Source organism: Carlito syrichta, unplaced genomic scaffold, assembly GCF_000164805.1.
Source record: "Carlito syrichta isolate Samal-C Ts95f unplaced genomic scaffold, Tarsius_syrichta-2.0.1 Scaffold316365, whole genome shotgun sequence".
In the NCBI taxonomy this organism is placed as follows: domain Eukaryota; kingdom Metazoa; phylum Chordata; class Mammalia; order Primates; family Tarsiidae; genus Carlito; species Carlito syrichta.
In genome coordinates, this window is record NW_007260461.1 from 115,713 (window position 1) to 129,638 (window position 13,926).

The following is a 13,926-nucleotide window of genomic DNA, read 5'->3' on the forward strand; positions in this document are numbered from 1 at the left end:
CCGCCTCGCCCCTTGGGAAACCCTGGCCGGGATCTGGAAGACGGAGGAGCTGTACCCGAGGGCGGAAACAGAGCCACGGGGCCCTACCCGCCTCCCCACACACATCTCACTTGTTTCCATAGCGCCCATCACCGGGGCAACGGGCCCTGGGATGGAAGAAGGCGGTGCCCAGAGCGCAGTGCCTCCCAGGCACCTTCAGTGTCCCCATCAGCCACCTCGCCCCTGGACGGTCACCCCTCCTAGTGGCCCGGGACTCGTGGTATCTCAGGTGCCATCTGAAAGCTGAGACTCTGACCCTGGGTGGCCCACAGGAGCCCCCCTGTGGCCTCCCACCCTTCAGAGCTGAAGGGAGCCCACTCAGGTTCTGCTGTTGGGGGTTGGAGGAGCACCCTTAGTCCTTCTCCATCACTGAGGACAGACCCCCTGGAAATAGCTAAAGGAATGCTAGAAAGTAAGCCTTTCCTGGAAGGCAGGGAATGAGAACAGTGCTCATCACTGTTTTCTCCCCAGACTAAGGGGATTGAGAGTCTGGATAATCTCTGCCTTTGGTTTCCTATCAATAAAATAGGTGTGACGTCACCGGGACCTTTGCCCTGCTCGCTCTGTAACAGAATGAAAGCTGAACAAGTGTGGGGGGACCATTTCTCAGAGCACACAACAGCACTTACTTATGTGCCAAGACTTGTCCTCCCCGAGTTATTTTTTATTTTTTTGAGTCAGAGTCTCACACTGTTGCCCAGGCTGGAGTGCAGTGGCACACTCATGGCCGCCGAAGCCTCGACTTGCTGAGCTCAGGCAGTCCTTTCGCCTCAGCCTAGCTGGAACTACAGGCACATGCCACCACACTGGGCTAATTTTTTTATTTATGGTAGAGACGAGGTCTCGCCAAGTTGCCCAGATCTCGAACCCAGAGGCTCAGGCAATCCTCTCGCCTCCGCCTCCCAAAGTGCTGGGATCACAGAGTCACCGGCCTGGCTTTGTCCTCCCCAAGTTAACTCATTCAACTCTCACCACAGCCGTGTGAGGAAGGTCTGTGAGACCCACTTTGCAAATAAGGAAGCCCAGGCACAGAAGGGGTCATTCACTTGTCCAAGGTCACGCAGTCAGTACATGGCAAGGGAGGGCTGTGGGAGCTGGGGCTCTTCCTCATTGTGGTGTGCTGCCTTCCACAGAGACAGCTCACCAGGGGAAGGCAGGAGGAGGGACTGTGTGACCTCTTCAACACCCCAGCCATCCTCGCTTCAGTTCTAGGCCACCCTTGAGTCCTTTGTGCTGTCTCTTCTTCCTTTCAGCATACCCAGGAGCCACCTGGAGGCCTGGGAAGCTTCTGGCTCTGTGACCTCTAATCACAACTCAGGGGAAATGTGGCCCACCTGGAAGCTAGCCCTCCTGGCGTTGACCTGACCTTGACCTCGTCTTCCCACAGACAGCAACTTCCTGCTGGCCAACGCGCAGAGCCCGCAGGGCTTTCCCATCGTCTACTGCTCCGACGGCTTCTGTGAGCTCACAGGCTATGGCCGCACGGAGGTCATGCAGAAAACCTGCAACTGCCGCTTCCTCTATGGCCCCGAGACCAGCGAGCCAGCCCTGCAGAAGCTGCACAAAGCCCTGGAGGGCCACCAGGAGCACCGGGCTGAAATCTGCTTCTACCGCAAGGACGGTGAGGGGCCGACCCACCTTGCAGCCCTGTCCAGATCCCAGACCTTACCCACAGTGCACTGGGCACAGGGGAAGCTGGGTGCTTGCCCCATACTGCTGCAAGCTGACTGTGTGACTGAGTGTGTCCCCGTCCCTCGCTGGGCCCAGGATTCCACAGCTGAATGATGACGGAGTTGGCTGACAGAAACTCCAGGGTTCCTTTCAGTTCTTTGACTATGTCTAGCAATGAAGGGGAAGCAGGAGGGAGCCAGGCCATGGGCGGCCGCTCATGCCCATCCCTCCTTCTCTCCTCACCTGCAGGCTCGGCCTTTTGGTGTCTCCTGGACATGATGCCCATCAAGAACGAGATGGGGGAGGTCGTGTTGTTCCTCTTTTCCTTTAAGGACGTCACTCAGGGCAGAAGCCCAGGACTCGGCCCCCCAGGAATCCCTGGGGACAGTCACCACGGTAACGGCAAGTCTGGGCGAGAGGCATGGGTGGTCAGAACTCCTTGACCAAGGTCACACGAGACCTCTATCCACCCTTGGGATGCGCCAACTTATCCCTGCACCTTTCATCCCACCAGACAACTCTCTCGGCAAGAGGGGAGCCAGCTGGAAGCTCCGGTCCGCCAGAAAGCAGAGCCGCACTGTCCTACGCCGGCTGACTGGCCACTGTGGCCGCCAGGGCCAGGAAGGCCTGAATGCCAATAATGTGAGTCCCAGCATCCCCCAAGTCCTCTGGCCTCGATTCTGAGGCGCCTCCTACAGCCGGCTCCCTGTCTCCCTGTCGATCCGCCTCCCTCTGTTGGCTTATTTTCCATCCACCCATCTACCATGTACCACGCTGTGCTCCTCCCACATCCCCCCACCCCTCCTATCCCCACCCTAGGCGGCTGACATTACCATGCCCTGATGATGTCACGGGGGTGAGGCTCCAGCAGCAATTTCATGGCCTACTCCTGGGTGGTGGAGTAACATCATGGAGGGGTGAAATCAAAGCTGCCGTGGTCCTAGGGAGGGCCTGCCATCTGGCCCTGTGTGCCACCTTGTGGGATCCTGACAAAGCCAGTGGAGCGAAGCTCCAGCCCTCTGTGTGGTCTGCGGTCTGTTAGGACTCTGGGGATGCTGTGGGCTGTGCAGCACCCCCTCCCCGCTGGGACATACCCACCCCACATTGGGTCCCCAGAACCCAGGAGGAACTTGCAGGAGAAGCTAGCCACCCCTTGAGCTAGGGCCTGGGCCTGATTTGTCATAATGTCCTTCTCAAGTAGGATGAGGGTCAAGCCTTGTAAATATCCCCCACAAAACGTGATGGGTTCAAAAGGGAGCTGGGCAGTACCCTGGCCGGAGGAAGAAAGTATCAGTGTCTGCCTCTGAACCCCCCTCCTCGCCTCTGTCTCCTCTCATGGTTACCTCCACAGCACCTGCCTTCCCTGTACCTCCCCCCTCCCCCAGCCTTGGCTCCCCTTTCCCCCCATGTGTCCTCAACCGCCACCTCTCTCCCCTTAGAACGTGTTTGAGCCAAAGCCATCAGTGCCCGAGTACAAGGTGGCCTCCGTGGGGGGGTCCCGCTGCCTCCTCCTCCACTACAGCGTCCCCAAGGCCATCTGGGACGGCCTCATCCTCCTCGCCACCTTCTACGTTGCGGTCACCGTCCCCTACAACGTCTGCTTCTCGGGTGATGATGACACCCCCATCACTTCGCGGCATACCCTTGTCAGTGACATCGCCGTGGAGATGCTCTTCATCCTGGGTCAGACCCTCTGCCTCGGCCCTCTGGTGGGTGGACTGGGGGACCCGCTCAGCCCGTCTCACTTCATCCTGGACCTGCAGGACCCAGGCATTCAGTGCCCAGGCCTGCTGAGTCTTTAAGTCCCAATGGCCCATGTGCCCTGCTCCCCATCCCCCGCAGCCTTCAACCTTGTGACTTTTTCCCCAAGGACCCACCAGAAGCCCAGTGTGTCTTCTCCATTCCTACCTCCTCCTCCACTCCGAGTCTCCAAAGCTCGTTCCCAGCTTTCCCAGTTTCTCGGCCCTTTGGTCAAGGCCCCCTAGTAATAGCCTCTTGCACCCCCAGATATCATCTTGAACTTCCGTACCACCTATGTGTCCCAGTCCGGTCAGGTGATCTCTGCCCCTCGTTCCATTGGCCTCCACTACCTGGCCACCTGGTTCTTCGTGGACCTTATTGCTGCTCTGCCCTTTGACCTGCTTTATGTCTTCAACATCACAGTGGTGAGTGACCCCCAGCCACCATGCAGCCTGGCCCCCCAAACTCAGCACTGCATCTCCCACTAGGGAACCGACCCCAAACCCGGACAGAGCCCTTCCCGTCAGTCCCCCTGCAAATAGGAACCAGGCCTCTGCCGTGGGCATAGCCCCATGCTGGGTTCTGGGGAGACCCAAGAGGCTCTGTGCTCTTGGGCAGCTCAGCTTGCAGTCTTGGAGGGAAGCTGAGACAAATGAAAAGCTAACTGTGGCTACCAGGGCGGCATGCGCTGATGCCAAGTGAGTGGTATGCCTCACATTTTTATTTAACAAACAACGATGAGCATTTAGCTGTCTGCAAAGCACCGTGTGGGGGCATGAGCGCTGTGGGAAAAGGAAACCTGGTGAGGGGGCAGGAATGCTGGAGGGGACATCAGGGACAGAAGAGGTGACGAGGGTGGCGGATGGTGCCCGGGTCTTGCCGTGTGAGGGCTGGGACAACCCTGGAGTTCCGGGCTGGAAAATAAGCATGTGTAAAACAGAGGTCTGAAACCTGCCCAGCTCCTGAAGGAGGAAGCATCCTGACTAGGCAGAGGCTGGGGTGGTCTGGAAGGCTCCCAAGGAGGCGGGAGTAGAGTCAGGTCTTCCAGGGTGAGTAGGACTTGACAGGCAGGAGAGGAGGAAAGATTGTTTGGGGGCACATAGTAAGACAAAGAAGCAGTGGCTGGGTGGGATCCAGAGGCAGAGCATACCGGGACCTGCATCCTCACAGCTCCCTGGGGCTATCTGGAGGTGCCCTGAGGGGTCACTGTAGGTCCAGCCGGCAGACAGTCTTCCGCAGTCCCACCCGTGTCCCCAGACCCCCTTGGCTGCGGGCTGGGAGGTGGGAGCATCTTCCTTGTGTGCGCTCCCTCTGTGCTTGGCTATAGCAGGAAACCACCTACACACAGCCAGATTTAACTAGCCGCCAACAGGCTGCGGGCCTCCTCTCCTGGCTTGCACATGTGTGTGCATGTTCCCACACACGTGTGTGTGTGTACGTCTGCCCCGGTACTCCGGCCATCGTGAGCAGAGCTCCCCATCCCTCCTCAGGTGCACACCCAGCCCTCTGTGCCCACCAGGCATACAGCTGGAGAGAGGGAGAGCTGCTAAGGCCCCCAGCCCCCCTCTCAGGCAGCACCCCCCTCCTCTGGCACCTGTAGGAGCACTTTACAGCTCACTACTTTCTTCCACACACATCGTCACATGAGAGCCTCACAGGGACCCTTCAGGGCAGATTCTCTCCTTTTCCAAGGATGCAGAGGCTCAGAAAGGTTAAGTGACTGGCTGAACGTCACACAGATCACAATGGCAGGCAGGAGATTAGAATCAGGTCTCCAGACTCCTGGGGTGGTATTCTTACCAACATACCATGCTGCTTCCCATGTAACTGGGGTACCTGAGTGGGTGGTCTGGTTCAAGGGAGAGAGGGAGCAATGATGGGGGCCGAGAGAGGTAGAACGGAGACAGAAGATGAGTAGGGTCCTAGCTACTTGGGAGGCTGAGACAGGAGGATCACTTGAGCCCACAAGTTGGAGGCTGCAACGAACAATGGTCGTGCCACTGCTCTCCAGCATGGGTGACAGAGCAGTACCTTGTCTCTAAAATACAAAATTATATATATATATGAGGATGAGTAGGTACTGACCGAGCTGCGGACTTGATGGAGCCAGGCCTGGAATATTCTAGTGCAAGGAGAACAAGAGGAGAGTCCCAGGGCAGTGGGTCTGGGAAGCAGCTGACTAGGGCAAGCCCCAAATTACCCAAGTTTGCAGCCCAGAGCTCTGCTCTGGGGGCTGGGGCAGGCATTAAGGCCCGGGGAGGACCTGTGTGGGAGAATCAAGCTCACCTCCTCGCCAGTTCCTTCGCTTAAAATGAGAGAGCACGGCACTAGGTGGTTCGGGGCTGTGGGAAATGCTCCTGAATGGGCAGGATGGGCCCCTCACACCAAGTTCCCCAGGCCCTGCCTGGGAGCCTCCGGTCTTGGCTGCCAAGCTGCCCACACCTGGAAGATAAGCCCCCCAGCTCTCTCCTCAGCCCCAAGACTGGAAGGGTAATTGAAGTATTCATAATCACTGTGAAGACAGTAGTTGCAATCATCCGTTTTTATTTTTACAAGATTAAATTTTTCTTTGTAGAGATAGGATCTCACTCTGTTGCCCGATCTGGTCTTAAACTATTGGCCTCAAGCGATCATCCTGCCTTAGCCTCCCAAAGCGCTGAGATCGCAAGTGTGAGCCAGTGCACCTGGCTAAGTCACAATAATATTAGCAAAGCTTCACAGGACCCTTTCTTGGTGCTATTAGCTCCATCACCCCCAGCACAGCTCAGGATCCCTAAATCCCTGCTTTCCTGCCCTCAACTCTATTTTTTTGTGTGTCGCCCAGACTGGAGTGCAGTGGCACGCTCACAGACACCTCAGCCTCAACCTACAGGGCTCAGGTGATCCTTCCACCTCAGCCTTCCAAGTAGCTGGAGCCACAGGAGTGTGCCACCACGCCTGGCTAAGTTTGGGATTTATTGCAGAGACGAAGTCTTGCCAAGTTGTCCAGGCTGATCTCGAACACCTAGACTCAGGTCATCCCCTCACCTCCGCCTCCCAAAGTGCTGAGGTTACAGGCGTGAGCCACTGTGCCCTGCTGCCCTCCACTCTTCTGTGTGACCCTCGTCTGCAGCTGACCCCAAGGGGAAAGGTCTGCAGACCTACCCGTCCTCAAGCCCGTGCCTGTCCCCACTCCACCATGCTCCTTCGTGTCTCGAGAGGTGGTCCCCATCACAACTGCTATCATCCCTAACAGCTGATCATGCCTGGGACACTGGGGCTTGGAGCAGGGCTCTGCAGAGATCCTATCTCTTCTGTGACTCTGACCGGGACTGGTCCCTCCATCACCCCACAGTGCTTAGAGAGAGTCCAGTCAGCCCAGACACCCATCTCAAGTCCCAGCCTGTCCTTCCCTGGGTCTGTGACCTCGAGCAAGTCACTAGCTTCTCCTAGCCTTAGCTTATTCATCTGCAAATTGGAACAATGGCAATAACTGGACTAAAGGCATAGATGGTCTTTACTGATTTATTTATCTGTTTTCAAGGAAGGCAGCTGCCTTTTTTTTTTTTTTTTTTTTGAGTCGGAGTCTCACTCTGTCACCCAGGCTGGAGTGCAGTGGCACGCCCACGGCCACCACAACCTTGACCTGCTGGTTTCAGGTGATCTTTCCACCTCAGCCTTCCAAGTAGCCGGAACTACAGGCACACGCCACCATGCCCAGCTAATAATGTAGAGACGAGGTCTTGCCAAGTTGCCCAGGCTGGTCTCGAACCCCTAGGCTCAGGCAATCCTCTTGCCTCAGCTTCCCAAAGTGCTGGGATGACAGGCTTCAGCCACTGCACCCAGCCGGCAGCTGACTCTTTATTGCTTTTGAGGAGTGGGCTCAGGAGCTCTTGGTGGGGCAGGTCTGCCTCCTCTTCACCATTATGGGCCTCTGGATATGGAGGATGGCACTGGCCCTGCGGATAGCAGCTATGCGCTTGTCGGGGCATACTTGTTCTTTCGGATCATGTGGCTGGTGCTGCTGAGCGTGGCCCTGGTGTTCTTGTGGATGGTGGTCTGTGCTTAGGAGGTGGCTGGCTTTTGCTAGCTGGTCCTCTGCTTCGTGACCATCATGACCCCCTTGCCATCGGCTGCCGGCTCCATGCCAACTGCCTTGCAGTGGATCAGTCTGTTGTAGTGGAAGGAGATGTGGGTCTTCAGATTATGGGGCTCGGGGTTGTTGGCCTGCTTATTCCTCTTGACCAGGAACCTGGAGGAGTTCCCCATCACCATGCACTGGAGATGCGCGGATATGGTGGCGACTCCTTTCGCTGCTGTAGCTGGAGACAGAAAGAGTGTCTATTTATTTATTTATTTGAGTTGGGGTCTCCCTCTGTCGCTCAGGCTGACAGACTGGAGTGCAATGGCACGCTCACCCTCGAACTGCTGGGCTCCGGCCATCCTTCCACCTCAGCCTTCCAAGTAGCTGGAATTACAGGCTCGCGCCTCAACGCCTGGCTAATTTTTTGATTTATTGTAGAGACGAGGTCTCGCCAAGTTGCCCGGGCTGATCTCGAACCTGCGGGCTCAGGCAATCCTCTCGCCTCCGCCTCCCAAAGTGCTGGGATTATAGGCATGGCCGTCTTTATTTCCTTAAAGCAAGAACTACACACGCCTAGCACAGTGCCTGGCGCGTACAGGGAGTACTTACTGCGTGTTCACCGCCGCCCCCTTTACAATTCCTGCCACTTTCTCAGGACAGCAGGGATGTGGGGTGGGCAGGCCCCGGGGAAGGGAGTGGGCGTGCGGCTCCAGGAGATGCACCTGCTGACAGCCTCCCCGCCGCACCCCGCAGACCTCACTGGTGCAGCTGCTGAAGACCGTGAGGCTGCTTCGGCTGCTGCGGCTGCTTCAGAAGCTGGAGCGGTACTCACAGTGCAGCGCGGTGGTGCTGGCTCTGCTCATGTCGGTGTTCGCGCTCCTTGCCCACTGGATGGCCTGCGTCTGGTACGTCATCGGGCGCCGGGAGATGGAGGCCAATGACCCGCTGCTCTGGGACGTTGGTGAGCCACCGACCCCAGACTCTCGCTGACCACCTGTCCACTGTCCCACCCCATGTCCCCCCGCAGCTCACGTTCCTCCATCCAACACACACACACTGAGCTCTTTCTGGAGCAGATGTGGGAATACTGACTTGCAGTCAAAGGCTCTGCCTTTGGTGGGGACCAGCAGGGGAGCAAGACCAGCAATGGGTGATCAAAATTCAATGTAGGAAACACTGATGGGGGAGGGGCTGCGTTTTTTGGTTTGTTTATTTGTTTTGTTTTAGTAGGAGTCTCACTCTGTCACCCAGACTGGAACGCAGTGGCACTCTCACAGCCACCGCAGCCTCAGTCTGCTGGGCTCAGGCGATCCTTCCACCTCAGCCTTCCAAGTAGCCGGAACTACAGGCACATGCCACCACACCCAGCTAATTTTTTGAATTTTTATTGTAGAGATGAGATCTCGCCAAGTTGTCCAGACTGGCCTCCAAACCATGGGCTCAGGCAATCCTCTCGCCTCCACCTCCCAAAGTGCTGGGATTACAGGCATGAGTCACTGCACCCGGCCTGCGGGGTGTTTCAGGCAGAGAGGGCAACGCATGCAAAGCTCCAGAAAGCGCCCAGCCTTCTCCTGGCTGAATGGCCACCAGACGGGAGACAGCTCCAGCCCTCAGTGTCCCCCTGAAAGACTGGTCAAGTCCTGGGCATTGTCCCTGACGCTTCCCTCTCCCTCACCCCACACTAGCCCAGCACACATCTATACCGCCTCTGAAATGTCCCCTGGATCTGGCCTCTTCTCTCCATCCTCTCTACCATCCCAGGCCTCCCCATTCCAGCTCTCACCTAAACTTGTACAGGCACCTACTGCTTCTTTCTCATCCACACTCAACCACCCTCCTCACTGCAGCCAAACTGATGTCCCCAGAATCAACACTGGCCCAGGCGGTGGCTCACACCTGTAATCCCAGCACTCTGGGAGGCCAAGGAGGGAAGATTGCTTGAGTCCAGAAGTTCAAGACCAGTCAGGGCAACATATGGAGACCTTGTCTCTACCAACAAAAAAAAAATGAGCCAGGTGTGGTGGTGCGCCCTGTAGTCCCAGCCACTCAGGAGGCCCAGGAGGTTGAGGCTGTGATGAACTGTGATCGTGCCTAAAAAGAAAACCAGCTCTGACCTGCACACCCCACCTGTCTCTTCCCTGCCACTCCCCACCCCCCAGGACATGCTACTTTCTGTTTTTTGGGGTTTTTTCGTCAGAGTCTCACTCTGTCACCCAGATTGGAGTGTAGTGGCACACTCACAGTCACCACAGCCTCAAATTGCTGGGCTCAGGTGCTCTTTCCACCTCAGCCTCCCGAGTAGCTGGGACTACAGGTGAGCACCACCACACCCAGCTAATATTTTTGATTTACTGTAGAGACGAGGTCTTGCCAAGTTGCCCTCACTGGTTCAAACCCCTGGACTCAGGCAATCCTCTTGCCTCCGCCTCCCACAGGGCTGGGTTACAGGCGTGCGCCATTGTACCCAGCTAATTTTTTGATTTACTGTAGAGATGAGATCTTGCCAAGTTGCCCAGGCTGGTCTGGAAGTGCTGGGCCCAGGCAATCCTCTCGCCTCTGCCTCCCACAGTGCTGGGATGGCAGGTATGAGCCACCACACCCAGCTAAGACATGCTACTTTCTCTAGCGGGGCCTTGAACATGTTTCCTCTCTGGAATCCTCGCTCTTCTGCCTTCCCTCTCCCACCTAGGTGACTTTCCTGTTCCTTGCAGTCTCAACCAAAGTGTCTCATCCTATGGGAGCATTCCCTCCATGCCCTCTGGGTTGGCGCTCCGTAACCTGTTTAGGATTCCTAACAAACTCCGAACAGTACTTCCCTTTCAGGAACTCACCCCTACATGTCATGCTTTGTGACGTCATGTCTCTTTCCCCTCCAAACTGTAAGCCACACCAGAGCAGGGAGAGCGTCTGACTGGGTCACCTTGTACACAGCAGGTGCACAGTAAAATATGAGAGAGTTTAAGCGACCTCTGAGCAGTCAGCAGTGTGGGAAGTTGGCAGCCTTGGACCGAAACTGTAGCCAGCTCCCCGCGGGGGGCCCTGGCACAGGCTGTGCCAACCCGTGCAAGCCACCCCTCCCCTTTGTCAATATTACCCAAAGTCAAGCTCAGGCAGCTCGGGAAACCTGGTCCTCCTACACGTGCCAGCCAGGCTCCCTCCTGCCCTCCCCCCTGCAGGCTGGCTGCACGAACTGGGCAAGCGGCTGGAGGCGCCCTATGTGAACGGCTCCACCGGCGGCCCGGCCCGGCGAAGTGCCTACATTGCCGCCCTCTACTTCACGCTGAGCAGCCTCACCAGCGTGGGCTTCGGCAACGTGTGCGCCAACACAGACGCCGAGAAGATCTTCTCCGTCTGTACGATGCTCATAGGCGGTGAGCCCAGCCCACCAGGCCCCAGGGAGCCCACGTGGGCATGGGGGAAACCGAGGCCCAGAGAGGCAGGGTGTGCGCCAGAGGTGTCCACAGAGTCCAGACAGTTGCACATTCATTCACTGGTGTGTCCTCAGTGCCCACCAGGCACGGGCTTGGGGGATGCCCCAGTCAGGCATGGCCTCTTGGAAAGGGCACCCAAGGTCATGACCCAGTGGGCAGGGCATGACCAAGGAGCATCCGGTGTGACACATCTCTGGACCAGCCGCCCCCTCCTCCCACCGCCAACCTAGCCTCCGGCAACCTGGCATGCAGGACCAGGGGTTTGGAGACCCTTCTGGGGCAGGAGGTTTGGGAGCTGGGGGGCAGCCGGAGGGTGGCCCCCTGACGGTGCCCGCCGCCCCCTCAGCGCTGATGCACGCTGTGGTGTTTGGGAACGTGACGGCCATCATCCAGCGCATGTACTCGCGCCGCTCACTCTACCACAGCCGCATGAAGGACCTCAAGGACTTCATCCGCGTGCATCGCCTGCCGCGGTCGCTCAAGCAGCGCATGCTCGAGTACTTCCAGACCACGTGGGCAGTCAACAGCGGCATCGATGCCAACGAGGTAGTGCGCCTTCCTCTGGCCCGCAGTGGGGCGGGGCTGGTGGTGAGGGGATTGCCCACCTCCAGTTTGGAATGGAGGTGCTCGGGCTGGGGAGCTGAGGGGCACACTCCTGCCCATATCCAGATCCCTTTCTCTTGGCCCTGGAATGTGGGAGCTGGGAGCTCCCCCAGCCAGTGTCCCTGTGCACCTGGGCCAGCCTTGGTGCTGGATGCTGGGAGTTTAAGAGGTGGTCATACTCATCCCTGGCCCTCAGGGAGACCTCAGCAGGTGGGAGGCAGACGGATGAACAGAACAGCGATTAATAGGGCTGTATGGGAGGGCTGTGGGTGCGATATTGCCCTTGCTGTGTCTGGGCCTGAGGGGTGGAGGAAGGTGGCACAGCAGAGGGGGCAGCAGGAAGGACGAGAAGGAAACTGGCCTGCCATGAGAAGGCTGTTGAGAACTGAAAGTAGTTTAGTGAGCCTCCGGGAGCCGGGGCTGTGTGGACGCTTGGGGAGGGCCGGACATTAGGTTGGGGACCTCAGTGGGTTGGGCAGGCAAGACACCAGGCCGGGGAGGCAGCAGGCCCTGCTCTTGGGTGGCTTGGAGCTTAGATTGGATCCTGCGAGATGTTTAGGCTGGGGCAGTGGTGTGGGGATCCAGGAGGGAGGGTTGCTGGGATCCAGGTGAGATCCATGAGGCATCCTGATCTCCAGCTGGCTGTAAGACAGCAGCTCATGGGGATGCCCAGGTTTCTGTTGTGGGCCCAGGGGCAGGATAGAGGCATTACAGGATGAAGATTGGGCTGGAGGAGTCCAGGGTCAGGCTGTGAGGAGGGTGTGGTGCCCGCGAAAGTTCTAGTTGGTAGTTGGAAATCAAGTCTGGACCCAGACCTAGGGCTTCAGGTGCATAGGGAGTAGGGGAGTCAGGGGGCTGGTTGCCATGACGCAGGGAGAGTGTGGAGAGAGAGAGGAGAGGCCAGGTAGACCGAGGAAGAAGAGTCCCTCACAAGAGCCCCCGGGGAATCAGAGGGAGAGGTCAACAAGCCAGAGTGGCCAAAGATGTAGAAATTAAGTCTGGCCCTAAGGGGTCACTGGTGATACTCAAGATTGAGTGTCTCCTGACTCCCAGTTGAAGGCTGACCCTCCAAGGCTGGCTCTTGCTTGCGTGGGGTTGGGCAGCCTGAACATGCATATGTGACCAGAGTGTGTGGCCGTGGGCAGAGAGCAGATAGGAGAAGGCCTGGTCTCTGCCCCAGAAAACGGCTTGGGAGGTCTACACCTCAAGCAATTGAGATTAGGCACCCAGAAGTCATCCGGAGGTCTAGACCAAGCGAATTCAAAGCCAAGGGCAAGCCTCCCAAGCTCTCTCCTTGAAGACAGCTCAGCTCACGTGTCGACTCGAGTCGTAGCTGCAGGGGGATGGCCAGAATGACCTATGTCCCTTATGCAGCTGCTGCGTGACTTCCCAGTCGAGCTGAGAGCTGACATTGCTATGCACCTGAATCGGGAGATTCTGCAGCTGCCGCTGTTCGGAGCAGCAAGCAGAGGCTGCCTGCGGGCCTTGTCACTGCACATCAAGACCTCTTTTTGCGCCCCGGGCGAGTACCTGTTGCGCCGTGGGGACGCCCTGCAGGCACACTACTATGTCTGCTCCGGCTCACTCGAGGTGCTCCGAGACAACATGGTGCTGGCCCTCCTGGGTGAGGACCCCCTGCACCCACTACCTGCCCTGGAGCCCTCCCCCTCTGGGGAGGGGACCTTGGGAAGGCTCAGGGGTCCAGGGAGTGGGATCCCCTCATGGAGAACTGACATTCCAGCCAAGGAGTACTCTTTCTCGGTCCCTTTATCTGACGCCATCCCCCTTCGATCTTTCCCCTCTGACTCCCTCCAATCCCTCAACCCATCAACCCATCCCCCATGACTGTCCCCCAACTCAACGGACTCCTTCCCATGGCACCATCCCCCAGTTCCATTGACCTTTTCTCCTTCACCAACCCCTCGGCCATTGGTCATAGATCGCCCAGTCCCACTGAGTGGTCCTCCAGCCATATCCCCCATTGACGGTCTCCAACCTCACAGTCATTCTCCACTGACCTTTTCCCAATCCCACCGATCATTTCCACCGATCCATTGAGTGACCCACCTTGGGCCATCTTTCTTTCTTTTTTTTTTTCTTTTGTGAGTGGGAGTCTTACTCTGTTGTCCAGGCTGGAGTGCAGTGGCAAGCCCATGACCACCACAGCCTCGACCTGCTGGACTCGGGTGATCCTTCCACCTCAACCTTCCAAGTAGCTGGAACTACAGGCACGTGCCACCACGCCCAGCTATCTTTTTTTTTAATTCATGAGATATAACTGTATTTTCAAAATTTTTAAATATTTTCTTTTAAGATGTGGGATACAGGCCGGGCTCGGTGGCTCAGCCTGTAATCCCGTGCCTTTGGGAGGCTGAGGTG

General features: G+C 57.5%; 1 protein-coding gene across 1 annotated transcript in view; it reads left to right on the forward strand.

Moving 5' to 3' along the window:
* The window catches only part of KCNH4 (potassium voltage-gated channel subfamily H member 4), a 21,958-nt gene that overhangs the window by 921 nt on the left and 7,111 nt on the right, over positions 1 to 13,926 (forward strand). The window contains exons 2-10 of the mRNA XM_008074195.1: positions 1,427 to 1,660; positions 1,960 to 2,106; positions 2,225 to 2,352; positions 3,150 to 3,393; positions 3,718 to 3,875; positions 8,267 to 8,474; positions 10,690 to 10,884; positions 11,291 to 11,490; positions 12,922 to 13,171. Coding sequence (XP_008072386.1) covers positions 1,427 to 1,660; positions 1,960 to 2,106; positions 2,225 to 2,352; positions 3,150 to 3,393; positions 3,718 to 3,875; positions 8,267 to 8,474; positions 10,690 to 10,884; positions 11,291 to 11,490; positions 12,922 to 13,171 — 1,764 coding nt within the window. The remainder of the gene's footprint in view (positions 1 to 1,426; positions 1,661 to 1,959; positions 2,107 to 2,224; positions 2,353 to 3,149; positions 3,394 to 3,717; positions 3,876 to 8,266; positions 8,475 to 10,689; positions 10,885 to 11,290; positions 11,491 to 12,921; positions 13,172 to 13,926) is intronic.